Consider the following 20,286-nt stretch of genomic DNA (forward strand, 5'->3'; position numbering starts at 1 on the left):
CAGAGAACAATCGGCTGAGGGGAGTGGGTGGGGGGGAGCAGTGGTGAAGTCTGGAGCGAGCAGCTGAGGGGGGAAAGCGGCTGGTGGGGGGAGGCGGGGAGAAAGCGTCGAGGCATGGATCCGAGGAGGGAGAGCGGCCAGTGGAGTGGGAGAGAGTAGCTGAGTGGGGGGGAAGTGGACAGGTCGAGCGAAGAGCAGGGATCTAGCTCCAGCCTCAAAGTGGCTTATTCAGCTGCTGGATGATGTTGGCAGGAGACCGTTTGCTCACGTGTGTAGCTTGGAGCGCTCTAATGACGTCGTAGGGCCACTGTGTTGTCAGGAGTCACTTTGTTGAATTTTAATCCCTGAACTGCCATTGGGGGCTGGGGGGAGCTGTTGAATTCATGTCTCTGCATCATTAATCCAGGCCTCTGGATTACTCGTCCAGTAACATAACCACTATGTTACAGCTACCGCACTATGAGGAGAGAATGAGTAGACTAGGCTGATGTTCCTTGGAGTTTAGAAGAATGAGAAATGATCTTCCTGAAACATAATAAATTATTAAGGGACTTGACAGGGTAGATGTCGAGAACATATTTCCCCCTGGCTGGGGAATCTCGAACACCAGGTCACAGTCTCAGGATAAGAGATCGGCCATTTAGAACTGAGATGAGGAGAAATTTCTTCACTGAAAGGTTTGTGAATCTTTGGAATTGTCCACCCCAGGGAGCTGTGGATGCTCAGTTATTGAGTATATTTAACAGAGATTGATAGATTTTTGGGAATTAAGGGATATGGGGATAGTGCAGGAAGGTGGAGTTGAGGTAGAAGATCAGCCATGATCTTGGTGAATAGCAGAGCAGACTCGAAGGGCCAAATGGCCTCCTCCAGCTCCTATTTCTTATGTTCATTAAATCTCAGTCTGGTTCCTCTCCAGCTGCTGTGAGTGAATTAAATCTTTCTTGACAAATCACCAAGATACCAGACTACAAGTCATGTCTGAAACATCATTTATTGGTTACAAATCACAACTTAGTTAAATCTGGGCTCACAGACACTTTATAAACATGTATAAACACATATAAATGTAATCAGTTATCCAGCAGGTGAGCACTAATAGGGAGAGTATTTCACAAAAATGCAGGGGTGAGAGTGACCAAAGACCAAAAGGCCTGAAAATTAGTAGCCGAAGACAAAGAAAGTCTTTTTTTTTGACAAGGAATCATGTAATTATAGCAGTTGTTGAAGCAAACTAGTTGAGTAATGGCAATTAAAGGCCGGCTACCGAACCTGAACCCGACGGGACCATGTGTCAGGTTCGGGTTGGGTCGGGTCGCATTTTTGGGTCTGGCGTTCGGGCTTGGGTCAGGCCGGGTCAAACACACTCTATCACCACCTCCAGCAAGTGGCTCCAATGTTAATATACTTTTTGGACTTGAAAGGTGGTTTTGTTAGTCATTTTAAGCTTGTGCAGATAAGCAACAAAGTGAAAAACGGAAGGTAAGTTAACCGATGGTCAGGTCAGGTCGGGCACGGGAAAAAATGAAAGGACTCAGGCCGGGTCGGGCTCTGGGTCAGATATGGTTCTGTTGGGCTCGGGTTGGGTTTCATTTGCAGACCCCAGCCGGCCTTTAATGGCAATTTTGTACAATTTTGCGTATTTAATGAATAAAATTGCATTGTTCTCAGAATACGATTTCATGAAACTTTCTTGACAGCTGATAATTGGTTTTACAGAGTTCACATTCTCACGTTATCCTGCTTCTGCCTATTTATGGACTGCTCATGTAAAAGATGTTCTGTGAAGATGTGTCAACTTTAATAGAAAGCAATATTTATAAGCATACCAGATTGCACATTCTGGTATCTTGGTAAGCAATGTGCACAAATCAGTAGGTATATAAATTCATAAAAAGCAAACATTTATGAGACATTGACAATTCAAAAACTTGAATATAAGCGGGGTCATTTTTCTTATTTTGTGCTACGACATAGATAATTATCTGAACGAATCAGAAAGTAAAACTGACAGCTCCAATTTGGTTTTTTCCAAAGCCGGTTTTTTGGTTAAGGTTGGAAAGGGTGGATTTCCAAAACCCCAATGTTGGAAATCCACTATGTGGCACACATTTGTCCTCCCAGAGTTACTTGTGAACTCGCTGGTGTCTCATCAGGGAGGATGAGGTTGTGAATCCCTTCCCACACTCTGAACAGGTGAACGGCCTCTCCCCAGTGTGAACTCGCTGGTGTTTCAGCAGGTCGGATGACTGAGTGAATCCCTTCCCACACTCGGAGCAGATGAATGGTCTCTCCCCAGTGTGAACTCGCTGATGTGTCAGCAGGGTGGATGAAGTAGCGAATCTCTTCCCACACTCGGAGCAGGTGATCTGCCTCTTTCCAGTGTGAGTGTGCTGGTGCTCAGTGAGTTCAGATGATCGCCTGAACCCAGTCCCGCAATGAGGGCACCTGAATGGTCTCTCGTCAGTGTGAACTCGCTGGTGTGTCAGCAGGGTGGTTGAAGTAGTGAATCCCTTCCCACACTCTGAGCAGGTGAACGGTCTCTCCCCAGTGTGAACTCGCTGATGTTTCAGCAGGGCGGATGAAGTGGTGAATCTCTTCCCACACTCGGAGCAGGTGAATGGTCTCTCCCCAGAGTGAACTCGCTGGTGTGTCAGCAAGTGGGTTGACCGAGTGAATCCCTTCCCACACTCGGAGCAGGTGAACGGCCTCTCCCCAGTGTGAACTCGCTGGTGTGACAGCAGGTGTGTTAACTGAGTGAATCTCTTCCCACACTTGGAGCAGGCGAATGGCCTCTCCCCAGTGTGAACTCGCTGGTGTGTCAGCAGGTGTGTTAACTGAGTGAATCTCTTCCCACACTTGGAGCAGGTGAATGGCCTCTCCCCAGTGTGAACTCGCTGATGTTTCAGCAGATTAGATGAAGTAGAGAATCCCTTGCCACACTCGGAGCAGGTGAACGGCTTCTCCCCATTGTGAACTCGCTGGTGTGCCAGAAGATGGGATGATTGAGTGAATCCTTTCCCACACTCGGAGCAGGTGAACGGCCTCTCCAGGGTGTGACTACATGGATGAGTCTCCAGCTCCACTTGATAATTCAATCCCTTTCCAGAGTCCCCATATTTACACGGTTTCTTCCCAGTGTGACTGTGCTTGTGTTTCAACAGGCCAGATGATCGACTGAAACCTCGTCCACACACGGAACAGGTGTATAATTTCTCCCCACTGTGATCTGTACTTTTTCCTTGCATGTTCAAAATATTCGGGTTCTGATAAATTGGCGACTCCTTCAGATCCTGATCTGACATTTGCTTTGCATTTCACGGCTACAATTCCTCCCCTTCTAAAACCCTGTGAAATTGATTTCAAACAAAAAAAAAGTGTGAGAGAACACACAAAAACACAAAGGCAGGTTACGAAATGGAGCTGAATGAATCTGCTAATCTATGGGGCCGGCACGAGGAAAAAGTAACCATGAAATTTGCTGGATTGACGTACAACCCCAACTGGTTCACTAATATCCTTCAGGGAAGGGAACCTGCAACCAGTCTGGACCTACACAAGACTCTGTCCTCCATGGGAGGAGAGTGGGGGGGGGGGGGGGGGTGGAATGAGAGGAAGGGGCAGGGAGAGGAGAGGGATTTTACATATGTACAACTTGACCAGAGCTTTGACAGAACCTCTCAACTTCCATAATCTAGAAGGACCAGGAGAGAAGGTGTATGTGAACACCATCACTTCCAAATTCCCCTCCAAGTCACACCCCATCCTGACTTGTCTGATATCCAGTACTGGAAGATCAGAAATTTCCTTCATTTAAATATTGGGAAGTCTGAAGCCATTGTCTTCAGTTCCTGCTACAAACTCCACTCCCTAGCCACCGACTCTATCCCTCTCCCTGGCAACTGTCTGAGACTAAACCAGACCTTTAATAACCTTGGTGTGATATTTGACCCCAAGATGAATTTCCGACTGCATATCGGTGCCATCACTCAGACCACCTATTTCCACCTCAGTAACATTGTCAGACTTCGCCACTGCCTCTGAAACTTACATCCATGCATTTGTTACCTCTCAACTTGACTATTTTAACACACTCCTGGCTGGCCTCCCAGATTCTACCCTCTGTAAACGTGAGATCATTCAAAACTCTGCTGCCTGTGCCGTGACTCAAATCAAGTCATGTTCACCCATCACCACTGTGCTCACTGGTCTACACAGACTCCCAGTTAAGCAGCACCTCAATTTTAAAATCCTCATCCTTGTTTTCAAATCCCTGCATGCCCTCGCCCCTCACTATCTCTATAATCTCCTCCAGCTCTACAACCCTCCGAGAGATCAGGGATCATCGAATTCTGGCATCTTGAGCATTCCGACTTTCTTTGCTCCACCACTGGTGGCCACGCCTTCAGCTGCCGAGACCATAAGCTTTGGAAATCTCTCCCTAATTCCCTCTGCATCGCTACCTCACCTTCCGTGCTTCAGACACTTCTTAAAACCCACCTCTTTGATCAAGCTTTTTGTTATCTTCCCTAATATCTCGTGTGGTCAGTGTCAAATGTTGCTTTATAACACTCCTGTGAACAGACTTGGAACACGTTATTACATTAAAGGCACTGCATAAATTCAAATTTATATGGACTTGGACATATATCACCGTTCCTTCATCATCACTGGGTGAAAATCCTGTAACTCCTTCCCTAACACCATTGCGGGATCACCTTCACCACACGGACTGCAGAGGTTCAAAGGGCAACTGTGGATTGACAATATAGGTTGGTCTGGCTAATGACACACATTTCCCAAGAATGAAGTAAAAAAATCTGTACAGGTAAAATGGATTAAAAGCCTCTACATAAATACTTGTTACTAAAACAGTATTCTTTTACATTGTGTCTATTTAGCAACCTCATCTTTCCTGAAATCTACCTCCCTTGACAGTCTCACATTGGAAATTCCTGGGCCCGACTGGGCTCAAAAGTACTCGGGGTTAAACCCAACAGCCTCTCCTCCATCTCCACTCCAGATCAAACTGATGCAACAAAAAAGACATACACAGGTCTTGACTTCCATATCCAACACCCACCCCAATGCAAACCAGCTCTTAATTGGTCCATGTTTCTTGACTCAGATTTGTGAGCAACGCCTGCAATAAAATAAAACCAAAATGCTGTGAATGCTGGAAATCTGAGAGAGAGAAAATGCTGGAAATACTCAGCAGGTCAGGCAGCATCTGTGGAGAGATAAACAGAATTAACGCTTTACGTGCATCGAGCCACCGAAACCTGCAACTCAGAATGGGAGGAGGAAGAATGAGGAGAGGTCAACACTCAAAGCAACCTACAATCCACCGACATTACTGGGATAGGGAGAGAGTTTAGAAACACTCAGCAACACGACTCCAGGAGGAAAAGGGGGAGCAGTGTGTGTACCTGCCCTGATATCCCCCTCCCCAGGCCTGTCAGTCAAACCCCCCACTCCTCCCAGTCCACAGCTCAGCCTAGCAGCTTCCTGCACCTTGAGCCAGCCCTGCCCAGGTGTGGCCCAGTCCAAGGGGAGTCTTTGTGGAACCAGGGAGTGGGGAACCTCCTGCCCTGTGCTGTCTCCCAAATGGTTCCTCCCTCCCCTCTCCCAGGCTCCTTTATAACTGAGCTCAGTTTCCTTTAAAGTTTTCTCCTTTGATGTTACAGTTTATTAATCCTTATTTCCTCCAAAAGAGCTGGAAATCTGGCGGCCATTAACCCCGGGCCTGTCACTGGGAGAAGTCCCGCAACTGCCGCCCCACTCGGTGCAAACGCAGGACGGGGAGCTTCTTACTGTAGGTGTTGAGGCCTATATACTATAGCTGTTGAGGGGTGCTTCTGAAACCTCCCCACCAACCCGCCGGCTCCATCCTCTCCCACACTCGGCAGTTTGTCACCCGCTGCGGATTCAACACAACCGCCTCAAAGCAAGTCAGCACCCACACTGCGCATGCTCTAAACACTATGCCGCAAGGCGCCTGCGCACTCGGTACTTGAAGCACTCACCAACGATCTCTGGCTGCTGAGTGTCCGGGTGATTGACGGAATCACGGGACCAATAGCAAGCGCGGGTTGCCCCTCCCACACCATGGCTACAGCCCCGCCCCTCACACGCTCCGATTGGCTGCAGGATCCACTCCCGCCTCCGCTCTTCCTATTGGTCCGGACCTGCCGGGCGGTGCGAACTGAGCATGCGCGCTCAGCTGGGGCTGAGGCAGAGAGCGTGGTTCCAGCAGGTGGGAGGGAGGTGGTTTAATAAAGCCCGGGGATCACAGGCTGCAGATACACCGAGTGTGGAGCCAGGAGACAATCTCAACAGCGGGATTACAACAAACAACAAGATCAACCCCCAGCCGCGGCTTCCACCGCTTCCCTCCGGACCTAATCTCAACAATGAGCCGAGACTGTGATAAAATCCAGGAGAGGCAGGGAGCGTCTCTAAATGAAGGAGAAATGGGGACTAGTCAGGGAGCGTCTCGAAATGAAGGAGAAATGGGGACTAGTCAGGGAGCGACACTAAATGAAAGAGATCGAGGACTGGTCAGGGAGCGTCTCTAAGGGAAATGGGGACTGGTCAGGGAGGGTCTCTAAATTGAGAAGGAATGCAGACTAGTCAGGGAACGTCTTTAAATGGAAGAGAAATGGAGTCAGGTCAGGGAACGTCTGTAAATGCGGAGACAGACACAGAGCTAAAGGCAGGGAAAGGCTGACAGTGAGAGACAGATAAGAGAATTTCAAAACTTGAGGTTGATATATTTTTGTTGGTAAGGTTAAGTGATTATGGAACCAAACTGGGTAAATGCAGTTGAGATACAGATCAGTCATGATGTGCTTGAATGGCAGAACAGGCTTGAGGGGCTGAATGGCCTCCCATTCATGTGTTCCTCTAGTTTACAGGATCAATGAGGCTGATGCCCTGAGGCTCCTCTCACAATCCTGAGATCTTCTATTCCCGACAGTTATGGAGCAATGGTATTTGGGGTGATCTAGACAGGACAACAACCTCCCTTCATAGACACATGATCCAGACTGGGAGGTGATGGTGTGTCCAGTTACACACAGGCGGTGAGAATCAAGGAGAGGCAAGAGGCTGGAACGACCAACATGGCTGGTGCTGCAAAGGAGACCAGCAATCCGAGCCCCCCAGCGAGGAAGATCTGTCTAAGGAAGACAAGGAGAATAAAGGAGAGGGAGCTGCAGCAAGCTGACAAACACCAACCCCATAACTGGAGCCGCCTCCTCAGCAGACAGAATCAGTGGAGGAGGAGCCAACAGAGGGACAACTGGGAGAGTGGCAAGTGGTCAAGAGGAAAACCATGAAGAAGGGAACAGACCACCACCCAGTGGCAAGAGGAGAGAAATGTCTGAGATGGACCAGAGCGGCTGCTCCTCATCGGATGAGAAAGGGCCGGAAAAACAATAGCAGCAAAATAAGCAGCAGAACGCAAAGGATCTGGAAGAGAAGGTCCCCCAGCACCAAAACACTGCATGCAGCGAAAGGCCCAGCGTACCCCAACCCTAAAGCACAGAGCACAGCGTAAAGCCCAGCGCACCCCAGCTCTGGAAAACCAGGAGTAGTGAAGCACCCAGTTCAACATCAAAAGAGGTTACAAAGGTTGGCGAATAGTGAAAGCCCTCTTTGAGTCTCCAGTGCACTGGTGGGAAGTGATCAAGGTGAACATCAAGAGGCTCTTCATCATCAAAAGAGGTTCAGAGGCAAGAGAGAGACGGAGGGAAATGTCCCTACTCCAGAAAAGCATGCAGAATCTGCTCTTGCTGCAGTCAATGGAGGTTAAGGTCAAGGAGGATCTCCAAGAGGTGAAGAGCCAGTAGGCTCCCTTTTTGCTGTGGAAGCCTCCAAGATCATCTTCCAGTCCAGAGTCCGCTCCGTGGAGCAGAATGAGGTGTGCTCACGCTTTTCTTCCAAAAGGTACACAAAGAGAGTTCTGAAATTAGCAGCCTGAAGGAAGAGGACAGCTTGGTAACATCATCGCAGTCTGACATACTAAGGAACAGCAAATCCTTTTATGCTGGGCTGTACGACATGACGCTCATGGGCTGCACGGCCTCCCAGTCCTTCCTGTCCTCTATCATGGAGGTCTTAGTACATGGGAGAATCTGGACAAGCTGACAAAGGTCATCAGGTTCTTCGAGACGAGTTACTGGTCGAGTTGTATTGACTCTGTGGGACTGGATCAGTCCAGACCTGCTGGAATTGTACAAGAGGATGCTTTTGGCCAGCAGCATGTCACAATACATGAAGAAAGGCATCATCACCCTCCTCTACAAGCGGAAGGGGAAGAGGTCAGAAATCAGGAATTGGCGGCCCACCTCACTGCTGAATGTGGACTATAAAATTCTGTCCAAGGTCATTGCTGATCAGGTCAAGTCTGCTCTGGAGTTGGTGATCCACCCTGATCTGACCTGTACTGTGCAGGAAGATCTCTGATAGTCTCACGCTACTCAGGGATACGATCGCCTATGTACGGGATGGAGGGGTGGACACCTGCCTCATCAGCTTGGACCAGAAGCAGGCTTTTGACAGGATATCGCACACAGTCATGATGAATGTGCTCTCCAAAATGGGGTTTGGGGAGGGAATCTGCAATTGGATCCAACTGCTCTACACAAACATCAGGAGTGCAGTCTCAATCAATGGGAGGGAATTGGAAATTTTTCCAATTAAATATGGAGTTAGGGCTATCCTCTCTTCGCTGTCTTGTTTGTTTACTGTGTTGAACCTTTTGCTGAGTCCATTAGGAAGGATATGGGCATAAAAGAGGTGTGACAATCCCAGGCAGCGGAGGCACACAGGTTAAAGTCTCCCTGGACATGGACAATGTCGCTGACTTCTGCTCTGATCCGCCATCTGTTCACAGGCTGATGAGCATCTGTGACCATTTCGAACTGGCCTCAGGAGCTGAAGTAAATCGCGGCAAGAGAGAGGCCATGTTCTTTAGGAACTGGGCCACCGATCCTTTGCCCCTTCACTGTCAGGTCACACCACCTGAAGGTGCTGGGGATATGGTGTGGAGGGGCTGAGGTGTGCGCCAAAAACTGGAAGTGAGCAGGGATGGTAAAACAGAAACTGGTCATGTGGGAGTGACGCTGCCTCTCCATTGTGGATAAGAACCTGGTTATCAGGTACGAGGCGCTCACGTTGTTGCTGTACGTGGCGCAGGTCTGGCCCATACCCCATCCCTGCGCCGTGGTGGTCACCATCTTCCGCTTTTTCTGGAGATCGAAAATAGACCATGTCCACATGTTCAAACTTCTAGATAAAGGGGGACAAAACGTACTCGTCACCCTCATCCTGATGATCACCTTTGTCTGTGGCTGCATCAAGCTGTGCTTAGACCCCTGCTATGCAAAAACCAAGTGTCACTACGTGCTGAGGTTCTATCTGTCCCCGGTGTTGTGAAGAACGGGTCTGGCCACATTGCCATGGAATGCTCCATTCAGTTGGACTGTATCATACTACCTGTCCCTCATGGAAAAGCTTGTGCAGAAAAACACCTTTGACCACCAATCCATCAGACAATGGGCTGCACAGAATGTCCTCAAGGCTCTATGGGAAAAGGAGATGGTGGATCCTGTTGGATGGTTCCCCGAACAGACTGTCAGTCATTTGGCAGAATGCCTCATCACCAGAATTTTCAAATAAGCACCAAAACGTAGCTTGGCTGGTGGTGAGAAGGGCCCTCCCCGTCAGATCCTTCCTGCATGCCCAGAGTCTCACCCCCTCCACACGCTGCCCTTTAGGCGGTTGTGGTGGGGAAGAGACCCTCGTCCACCTCCTTCTGGCATGTGTCTTTGCAAAGCAGGTATGGAAAGAGATGCAGTGGTTTTTGTCGAGGTTCATCCCGAGCAGCTCTGTAACCGAGGACTCTGTGCTCTACGGGCTGTTCCCAGGGACGCACACCGAGACAAACATGAACTGCTGCTGGAGGACCATCAACTCAGTGAAAGATGCTCTTCAGTCTGCCCGAAACCTGCTGATGCTCCAGTCAAAGAGCTGCCCAAGACTGAGTGTTACAGACTGGCACATTCCAAGGTCCAGGACTGAGGGATGCACTAAAGCCTGGGGCAATCGCTGCAGAAGCTCAATGGGAAAAGGCCACAGTCTTTCACAAGGAAGTAAGTTGAAAAGTAGGACCTCAAAGGTAGTGGTCTCGGGATTACTACCAGTGCCATGTGCTAGTCAGAGTAGAACTTGCAGGATATATCGGATGAATACGTGGCTGTAGAGATGGTGTGAGGGGGAGGGTTTTAGATTCCTGGGGCATTGGGACCGGTTCTGGGGGAGGTGGGACCAGTACAAACTGGACGGGTTACACCTGGGCAGGACCGGGACTGATGTCCTAGGGGGAGTATTTGCTAGAGTGGTTGGGGAGGTTTTAACTAAAATGGCAGTGAGATGGGAACCTTTGCAAGGAGTCAGAGGAGGGGGGGATCAAAGACAAGAACAAAAGACAGTAAGGGGAATAAGAAAAGTGATAGGTAGAGAAATCAAGGGCCAGAATCAAACAGGGCCACAGTGAAAAATAGTGGGAAGAGGACAAGTAATGTTAAAAAGACAAGCCTTAAGGCTTTGTGCCTTAATGCACGGAGCATTCGCAATAAAGTGGATGAATTAATCGCGCAAATAGATGTAAATGGGTATGATATAGTCGGGATTACGGAGACATGGCTGCAAGGTGACCAGGGATATTCAGTATTTAGAAAGGACAGATAAAAAGCAAAAGGCGGTGGAGATGCATTGCTGCTTAAAGAGGAAATTAATGCAATAGTGAGGAAAGATATTAGCTCTGACGATGTGGAATCTGTATGGGTAGAGCTGAGAAACGCTAAAGGGCAAAAAATTAGTGGGGGTTGTATATAGATAAGGGCGGCATAGTGTGGCGCAGTGGTTAGCACTGCAGCCTCACAGCTCCAGCGATGCGGGTTCAGTTCTGGGTACTGCCTGTGCAGAGTTTGCAAGTTGTCCCTGTGACCGCATGGGTTTTCGCCGGGTGCTCCGGTTTCCCCTCACAACCAAAGACTTGCAGGTTGATAGGTAAATTGGTCATGGTAAATTACTCCTAGTGTAGGTAGGTGGTAGGAGAATTGAGGGAAGGTGGGGATGTGGTAGGGGATATGGGATTAATGTAGGATTACTATAAATGGGTGGTTGTTGGTCGGCACAGACTCGGTGGGCCGAAGGGTCTGTTTCAGTGCTGTATCTCCATGACTCTAAAAGTTTCTACAGGTATGTGAAGAGCAAAAGATTGGTGAAGACAAATGTAGGTCCCTTACAGTCAGAAACAGGGGAATTGATTATGGGGAATAAAGAAATGGCTGACCAACTAAATGCATACTTTGGTTCGTGTCTTCACAAAGGAGGACACAAATATCATACCAGAAAAATGGGGAACACAGGGCTTAGTGGGAGAGGAACTGAAAGAAATCAGTATCAGTAGAGAAATAGTGTTGGGGAAATTCATGGGATTGAAGGCCGATAAATCCCCAGGGCCTGATGGTATGCATCCCAGAGTACTTAAGGAAGTGGCCCTAGAAATAGTGGATGCATTGTTAGTCATCTTCCAAGATTCTATAGACTCTGGAACAGTTCCAATAAATTGGAGGGTAGCTAATGTAACCCCACTATTTAAAAAGGGAGGTAGAGAGAGAGCAGGGAATTATAAACCAGTCAGCCTAACATTGGTAGTGGGGAAAATTCGAGAGTCCATTATCAAACATTTTACAGCAGAGTACTTAGAGAACAGTGGTAGAATCGGGCAGAGTCAGCATGGATTTACGAAAGGGAAATCATGCTTGACAAACCTACACGAATTCTTCGAGAATGTAACTAGTAGAGTTGATGAGGGGGAGCCAGTGGGTGTGGTTTATTTGGACTTTCAGAAGGCTTTCGACAAAGTCCCACATAAGAGATTAGTATGTAAAATTAAAGCGCATGGGATTGGGGGTAGTGTATTGCGATGGATAGAAAATTGGTTGGCGGACAGGAAACAAAGAGTAGGGATAAATGGGTCTTTTTCCGAATTGCAGGCAGTGACTAGTGGGGTACCGCAGGGATCGGTGCTAGGAACCCAGCTATTCACAATATATATTAATGATTTAGCGGAGGAAACTAAATGTAATATCTCCAAATTTGCAGATGACACAAAACTGGGTGGGAGGGTGAGTTGTGAGGAGGATGCAGAGAGGCTTCAGGGTGATGTGGACAAGTTGAGTGAGTGGGCTAATGCATGGCAGATGCAGTATAATATGGATAAATGTGAGGTTATCCACTTTGGTAGCAAAAACAGGGAGGCAGATTATTATCTGAACGGCTATAAACAGAGAGGGGAATATGCAGTGAGACCTGGGTGTTTTCGAGGCTTTTTATACGTATATAAAGAGCAAGAGGGTAGCTAGGGAAAGGATTGGCCCACTCAAGGACAGATGAGGGAATCTATGTGTGGAGCCAGAGGAAATGGGCGAGGTACTAAATGAGGACTTTGCATCAGTATTCACCAAAGAGAAGGACTTGGTGATGATGAGTCCAGGGAAGGGAGTGTAGATAGTCTGAGTTATGTCATTATCAAAAAGGAGGTGGTGTTGGGCATCTTGAAAAACATTAAGGTAGATAAGTCCCCAGGGCCTGATGGGATCTACCCCAGAATACTGAGGAAGGCAAGGGAGGAAATTGCCGGGACCTTGACAGAAATCTTTGTATCCTCATTGGCTACAGGTGAGGTCCCAGAGGACTGGAGAATAGCCAATGTTGTTCCTTTGTTTAAGAAAGATAGCAAGAATAATCCAGAAAATTACAGGCCGGGGAGCCTTACGTCAGTAGTAGGGAAATTATTGGAGAGGATTCTTCAGGACAGAATTACTCCCATTTGGAAACAAATGGACTTGTTAGCAAGAAACAGCATGGTTTTGCGAAGGGGAGGTCGTGTCTCACTAACTTGGTCAAGTTTTTTGAGGAAGTGACGAAGATGATTGATGAAGGAAGGGTAGTGGATGTTGTCTACATGGACTTCAGTAAAGCCTTTCACAAGGTCCCTCATGGCAGACTGGTACAAAAGGTGAAGTCACACGGGATCAGAGGTGAGCTGGCAAGATGGATACAGAACTGGCTTTGTCATAGAAGACAGAGGGTGGCAGTGGAAGGGTGCTTTTCTGAATGGAGGGCTGTGACTATTGGTGTTCCACAGGGATCAGTGCGGGGACCTTTGCTGTTTGTAGTATATATAAACGATTTGGAGGAAAATGTAGCTGGTCTGATTAGTAAGTTTGCGGACGACACTCAGGTTGGTGGAGTTGCGGATAGTGATGAGGATGCAACAGGATACAGATCGGTTGGAGACTTGGGCGGAGAAATGGCAGATGGAGTTTAATGCGGACAAATGTGAGGTAATGCATTTTGGAAGGTCTAATACAAGTGGGAGGTATACAGTAAATGGCAGAACCCTTAGGAGTATTGACAGACAGAGAGATCTGGGCGTAGAGGTCCACAGGTCACTGAAAGTGGCAACGCAGGTGGATAAGGTAGTCAAGAAGGCACACGGCATGCTTGCCTTCATCGGTTGGGGCATAGAGTATAAAAATTGGCAAGTTATGCTGCAGCTGTACAGAACCTCAGTTAGGCTTGGAATAGTGCATACAATTCTGGTCGCCACACTACCAGAAGGATGTGGAGGCTTTGAAGAAGGTACAGAAGAGGTTTACCAGGATGTTGCCTGGTCTGGAGGGCATTAGCTATGAGGAGAGGTTGGAAAAACTCGGATTGTTTTCACTGGAACGACGGAAGTGGAGGGGCGACATGATAGAGGTTTACAAAGTTATGATCGGCATGGGCAGAGTGGATAGTCAGAAGCTTTTTCCCAGGGTGGAAGAGTCAGTTACTAGGGGACATAGTTTTAAGGTGCGAGGGGCAAAGTTTAGAGGGGATGTGTGAGGCAAGTTCTTTACACAGAGGGTGGTGAGTGCCTGGAACTTGCTGCCGGGGGAGGTGGTGGAAGCAGGTACGATAGCGATGTTGAAGAGGCATCTTGACAAATACATGAATAGGAAGGGAATAGAGGGATACAGTCCCCGGAAGTGCAGAAGGTTTTAGTTTAGACAGGCATCATGATCGGCGCAGGCTTGGAGGGCCGAATGGCCTGTTCCTGTGTGTACTGTTCTTTGTTCTTTGTACCCTCTTTGCTGGAATGTCACACATCAATTCCTTTTTCCCCTCTGAACCGAATTCCCACGTGAACCAAATTCCTACCTTCACATTTTGATTAGATCTCACTCAGTCAAAGTCTCCACTCTGTGCCCCCCATTCAAATTAAAAGAAGTCAAAATAAGCAACAGTCGCAACAGAAGCAGAGGGAACCTTCCCAAGTAAACCAGAATGTTGTTACCGGTGTCCATGAGTCTCTCTGTATCCTGAAGTGTCACCGGTCACAGAAGGTATCAATTGTGCTCCCTCTCCAGGGCCACCCGGGCACAGACAAGACCATGACCGAGAGAGCGGCAGCCAGAGTGACCCACCCCCCAATTCCCAACATGGTCCCTGCCCATCCTGGATCTACACATAAATAAAAGCAAAATACTGCGGATGCTGGAAATCTGAAATAGAAACAAAAAATGCTGGAATCACTCAGCAGGTCTGGCAGCATCTGTGGAAAGAGAAGCAGAGTTAACGTTTCGGGTCAGTGACCCTTCTTCGGAACTCCAAAGAAGGGTCACTGACCCGAAACGTTAACTCTGCTTCTCTTTCCGCAGATGCTGCCAGACCTGCTGAGTGATTCCTGGATCTACACATTGCTGTTTTAACCAGGCTAAAGAGCAGGTCCAGGAGAAGATCCTCCGACTTACCCATCCCTCTCCACACTGAGCAACCAAAGATCAGGAGAGTTGGGCTAAAGTGGAACCAAGGCTTTTGAGAAGGTCCCACATGGCAGACTGGTCACGAAAGTAAAAGCCCACAGGATCCAAGTGGCAGGTTAGATCCAAAATTGGCTCAGAGGCAGGAAGCAAAGGGTTGATGGGTGTTTTTGTGACTGGAAGGCTGTTTTCAATGAAGTTCCGCAGAGCTCAGTACTAGGTCCCTTGCTTTTTGTGGTATATACCAATGATTTGAACTTGACTATAGGGGGGTATGATTAACAAGTTTGCAGATGATTTAAAAAATTAACCGTGTGGTTCATAATGAAGAAGAAAGCTGCAGACTGCAGGAAGGCCTCCAAACAGTCAGGAAGAGATAAAGGAGCAGATATGTAGGCAAATCTCAGAGAGGTGTAAAAATAATAGGGTAATAATAGTAGGGGATTTCAACTTCCCCAATAGCAACTGGGATAGTCTGAGTGCAGAAGACTTAAAGGGGCAGAATTCTTGAAGTGCATACAGGAGAGTTTTTTGAGCCAGAATGTAGAAAGTCCTACAAGGGAAGGGGCAGTACTGGACCTAATCCTAGGAAATGAAGTTGGACAAGTGGTAGAAGTGTCAGTGGGGGAGCATCGGGGATAGTGACCATAACTCTGTAAGATTTAAGGTAGTTATGGAAAAGAACAAAGAGGGACCGGAAATAAAAGTACTGAATTGGGGGAAGGCCGATTTCAATATGATAAAACAGGATCTGGCCAAAGTGGACTGGGAGCAGCTACTTGTGGGAAAGTCTACATCAGACCAGTGGGAGTCATTCAAAAAGGAAATAGTGAGAGTTCAGGGCCAACATGTTCCCGTAAAGGTGAAGGGTAGGACCAACTAGTCCAGGGAACCCTGGATGTCAAGGGATATAGAGGATAGAATAAGGGTAAAAAAGGACCCTTATGGCAGATTCAAAGCGCCGAAAACAGCAGAGGCCTGAGAGGAGTATAGAAAGTGTAGGGGGATACTTAGAAAAGTAATTAGGAGAGCGAAGAGGGGACATGAAAAACACTGGTGGGCAAGATAAAGGAAAATCCCAAGGCACTTTATAAGTATTGTAAGGGCAAGAGGATAACCAGGGAAAGAGTAGGGCCCACTTGGGACCAAAGTGGCAATCTGTGTGTGGAGCTGGAGAGCACAGGTGAGGTTTTAAATGATTACTTTTCATCTCTGTTCACTTTGGAGAAGGATGATGTAGGTGTAGAGATCAGGGAGGGGGATTGTGATATACTTGAACAAATTAGCATCGAAAGGGAGGAAGTATTAGCTGTTTTAGCAGGCTTAAAAGCGGATAAATCCACAGGCCCAGATGAGATGTATCCCAGGTTGTTAGGGAGGAGATTGCAGGGGCTCTGACACAAATTTTCAAACCCTCTCTGGCCACAGGAGAGGTACTGGAGGACAGCGAATGTGGTACCATTATTCAAGAAGAGGAGCAGGGATATACCAGGTAATTACAGCCGGTGAGTCTAACATCAGTGGTTGGGAAACAACTTCTTCTTTGGCCTCCTTGTCTCGAGAGACAATGGATAAGCGCCTGGAGGTGGTCAGTGGTTTGTGGAGCAGCGCCTGGAGTGGCTATAAAGGCCAATTCTAGAGTGACAGACTCTTCTGCAGGTGCTGCAGATAAAATTGGTTGTTGGGGCTGTTACACAGTTGACTCTCCCCTTGTGCTTCTGTCTTTTTTCCTGCCAACTGCAAAGTCTCTTCGACTTGCCACACCTTAGCCCCGTCTTTATGGCTGTCCGCCAGCTCTGGCGATCACTGGTAACTGATTCCCACGACTAGTGATCAATGTCACAGGACTTCATGTCGCGTTTGCAGACGTCTTTAAAGCAGAGACATGAACAGCCGGTGGGTCTGACACCAGTGGCGAGCTCACTGTACAATGTGTCCTTGGGGATCCTGCCATCTTCCATGCGGCTCACATGGCCAAGCCATCTCAAGCGCCGCTGGCTCAGTAGGGTGTATATGCTAGGGATGTTGGCCGCCTAGAGGACTTCTGTGTTGGAGATACGGTCCTGCCACCTGATGCCAAGGATTATCCGGAGGCAGCGAAGATGGAATGAATTGAGATGTCGCTCTTGGCTGACATACGTTGTCCAGGCCTCGCTGCCGTAGATCAAGGTGCTGAGGACACAGGCTTGATACACTCGAACTTTTGTTCCATTTTGCGCCATTTTCCCACACTCTCTTGGCCAGTCTAGACATAGCAGTGGAAGCCTTTCCCATGCACTTGTTGATTTCTGCATCGACAGACAGGTTACTGGTGATAGTTGAGCCTAGGTAGGTGAACTCTTGAACCACTTTCAGAGCGTGGTCGCCAATATTGATGGATGGAGCATTTCTGACGTCTTGTCCCATGATGTTTGTTTTCTTGAGGCTGATGGTTCGGCCAAATCCGTTGCAGGCAGCTGCAAACCTATCGATGAGACTCTGCAGACACTCTTCAGTGTGAGATGTTAATGCAGCATCGTCAGCAAAGAGGAGTTCCCTGATGAGGACTTTCCGTAGATGAGTTCCCTGATGAGTACTTAGACAGGCAAGGTTGAACAACCTGCCACCTGATCTTGTGTGGAGGAAAATTCCTTCTTCTGAACACTTGAACGCGTGTGAGAGCAGCAGGGAGAAGAAGATCCCAAACAGTGTAGTTGCAAGAACACAGCCCAGTTTCACACCACTCAGGATAGGAAAGGGGTCTGATGAGGTGCCGCTATGCTGAATTGTGCCTTTCATATTGTCACGGAATGAGGTGATGATACTTAGTAGCTTTAGTGGACATCCGATCTTTTCTAGTATTCTGAAGAGACCACGTCTGCTGACGAGGTCAAAGGCTTTGGTGTGATCAATGAAAGCAATGTAGAGAGGCATCTGTTGTTCGCAGCATTTCTCCTGTAGCTGACGAAGGGAGAACAGCATGTCAATGGTCGATCTCTCCGCTCGAAAGCCACACTGTGCCTCAGGGTAGACACGCTTGGCCAGCTTCTGGAGCCTGTTTAAAGCGATTCGAGCGAAGACTTTCCCCACGATGCTGAGCAGGGAGATCCCACAGTAGTTGTTGCAGTCACTGCGGTCACCTTTGTTTTTATAGAGGGTGATGATATTGGCATCACGCATGTCCTGTGGTACTGCTCCCTCGTCCCAGCACAGGCAAAGCAGTTCATAGGGTGCTGAGAGTATAGCAGGCTTAGCACTCTTGATGATTTCAGGGGTAATGCCGTCCTTCCCAGGGGCTTTTCCGCTGGCTAGAGAATCAATGGCATCACTGAGTCCCGATTTTGTTGGCTGTATGTCCAGCTCATCCATGACTGGCAAAGTCTGGGCTGCATTGAGGACGGTCTCAGTGACAACATTTTCCCTGGAGTACAGTTCTAGGTAGTGCTCCACCCAGCAGTCCATTTGCTTGCGTTGGTCAGTGATTGTGTCCCCTGATTTAGATTTGAGGAGGGCGATCTTCTTGATGGTTGGCCCAAAAGCTCTCTTAATGCCATCATACATTTCTCTGATGTTTCCGGTGTCTGAGGCCAGCTGAATATGGCTGCATAGGTATTGCCAGTAGTCATTCGCACACCGTCTGGCTGTTCTTTGTGCAGCGCTTCTGGCTGCTTTAAGTGCTACAGATGTTAACTCGCTGGGGGTTTTCTTGTCGTTCAGCAGTGCAAGCGCTTAGCGGCTATGACAGATTCCAGCTCTTCAAAGTGAGATTGAAACCAGTCTGCATTCTGCTTCACAAGTTTGCCATAGGTGTTCATGGCTGACTCATAGATCGCGTCTCTGCATCCCCTGTAGAAGTGTTTTGAAGGGTTTTTTCAAGTGAATTTAGAAATTTATGTAACAGCTGTGGATAAGAAATTCTGCTAGTGTTGATGCACGGGTGGCCCTTCTGCTTGGAGTGATGCAGCTTCTTTGGTTTGAGTCTAACCTTGCTGCACACCAGGGAGTGGTCGGTGTCGCAGTCCGCACTGTGGAAGCTGCGTGTGATTTGAACGCTGTTTAAGGCGGCTCGCCTTGTGACGACGAGTTCCAGCTGGTGCCGACGACGTGATCTTGGGTGCCTCCAAGAAACCTGGTGACAGGGTTTAGTGTGAAAGAACGAGTTGGTGATGCAGAGGTTATGATAGGTACACAACTCAAGCAGCCTCTGTCCATTCTCATTCATCCTTCCAATGCCATAGCACCCAAGGCAGGAGGGCCATGAGTCATGGTCGGCCCCAACCCTGGCATTAAAGTCCCCCAGCAGGAACAGATGTTCGGTATTGGGGATGCTACTAATGATATTATGGAGTTCCTCATAGAACTGGTCTTTAGTTTCCGGTGGGAAGCAGAGTGTTGGAGCATAGATGCTGAGTAGGTGTACTGGACCAGAGGCGGTGAGCAGTCGGATGGACAGTATGCGTTCTGAGCCATTTGAAGGTGGTTCTATCATGCTGAACAAAGAGTTTTTGATGGCGAAGCCCAATTCATGCTGTCTTGGTTTTTCAGGATCCCTACCCTGCCAGTAGAAGGTGTAGTCTTGCTCTCTTAGAGATCCGCTCGCAAGGAGGCGTGTCTCCCGAAGTGCTGCAATGTCCACATTGAGTCTACTGAGCTCGTTGTTAATGATGGCGGTCTTCTGAGAATCGTTCATTTGTGTAGGGTCTTCCGACAGGCCAGGACACACAGTTCTGACATTCCAGCTTGCAAAACGAAGGGCTGGTACCTTTCCTTTTTTCTTGTCGCGCTGTTTGGTGCGGTGTTGCAGTCCATTTGTCGGGCAATGACCCTGAGCTCCAAGCACCCATTGAAGGAGGTGGACTGTGGCGGGACAGAACCTTATTGACCGGGGGCTGCCCGGTTTGAGGTGGGCGGTAGCTGTCCAGTGAGGTGCGATGACCTCTCCCACCGACAAAGGCAACCCGTGGCGCCCAATCTCTTTGCCAATTGAGCTGGACTTATAACTCGTAACTGCTGCCTTCCGTGTTGTTTTGGTCGCTGTGAGGCGACTATGGAGTGACCTCTCCATGGCGCATGCCTGGGCAGATGTATGGAGGTTGTGAGTTGCCCAAGCATCAAAACCCCCCTCTCGGCCTTTCTGGTGGGGTCCAAAGGAGTGCAGAGCACGATGTTTGGCACTGCTGTGGCTGCAGGAACTGCCGGAAACATGCCAAAGGTGACACATGACGAGGTTCCGCTCCGGATTTTCTGTTAGGGTTTACTCCCTTAGCCTTGGACTCTCCCGAGACGCCCACAAGGCAGTTGGGTTGTTAGGGCCCCTACTCAGGGATAGGTGGATGCCGGTGGGAGGAGGGGCTGCGAGGGTGAGGGGTGGAGGGAAGGGGGTACGAGGGGGAGCTGGGAAGGGGGCTGCAGGGGGGTAGGGGAG

At 48.6% G+C, this 20,286-nt stretch overlaps 1 protein-coding gene across 1 annotated transcript in view; it reads right to left on the reverse strand.

Moving 5' to 3' along the window:
* Positions 1-1,011: 1,011 nt before the first annotated feature.
* The window catches only part of LOC137373405 (zinc finger protein 585A-like), a 92,283-nt gene continuing 73,008 nt past the window's right edge, over positions 1,012-20,286 (reverse strand). The window contains exon 3 of the mRNA XM_068038222.1: positions 1,012-3,045. Within this exon, the coding sequence (XP_067894323.1) occupies positions 2,127-3,045 (919 nt within the window). The 3' untranslated portion in view covers positions 1,012-2,126. The remainder of the gene's footprint in view (positions 3,046-20,286) is intronic.

The sequence above is a fragment of the Heterodontus francisci genome, chromosome 9 (genome assembly GCF_036365525.1).
Source record: "Heterodontus francisci isolate sHetFra1 chromosome 9, sHetFra1.hap1, whole genome shotgun sequence".
Lineage (NCBI taxonomy): Eukaryota > Metazoa > Chordata > Chondrichthyes > Heterodontiformes > Heterodontidae > Heterodontus > Heterodontus francisci.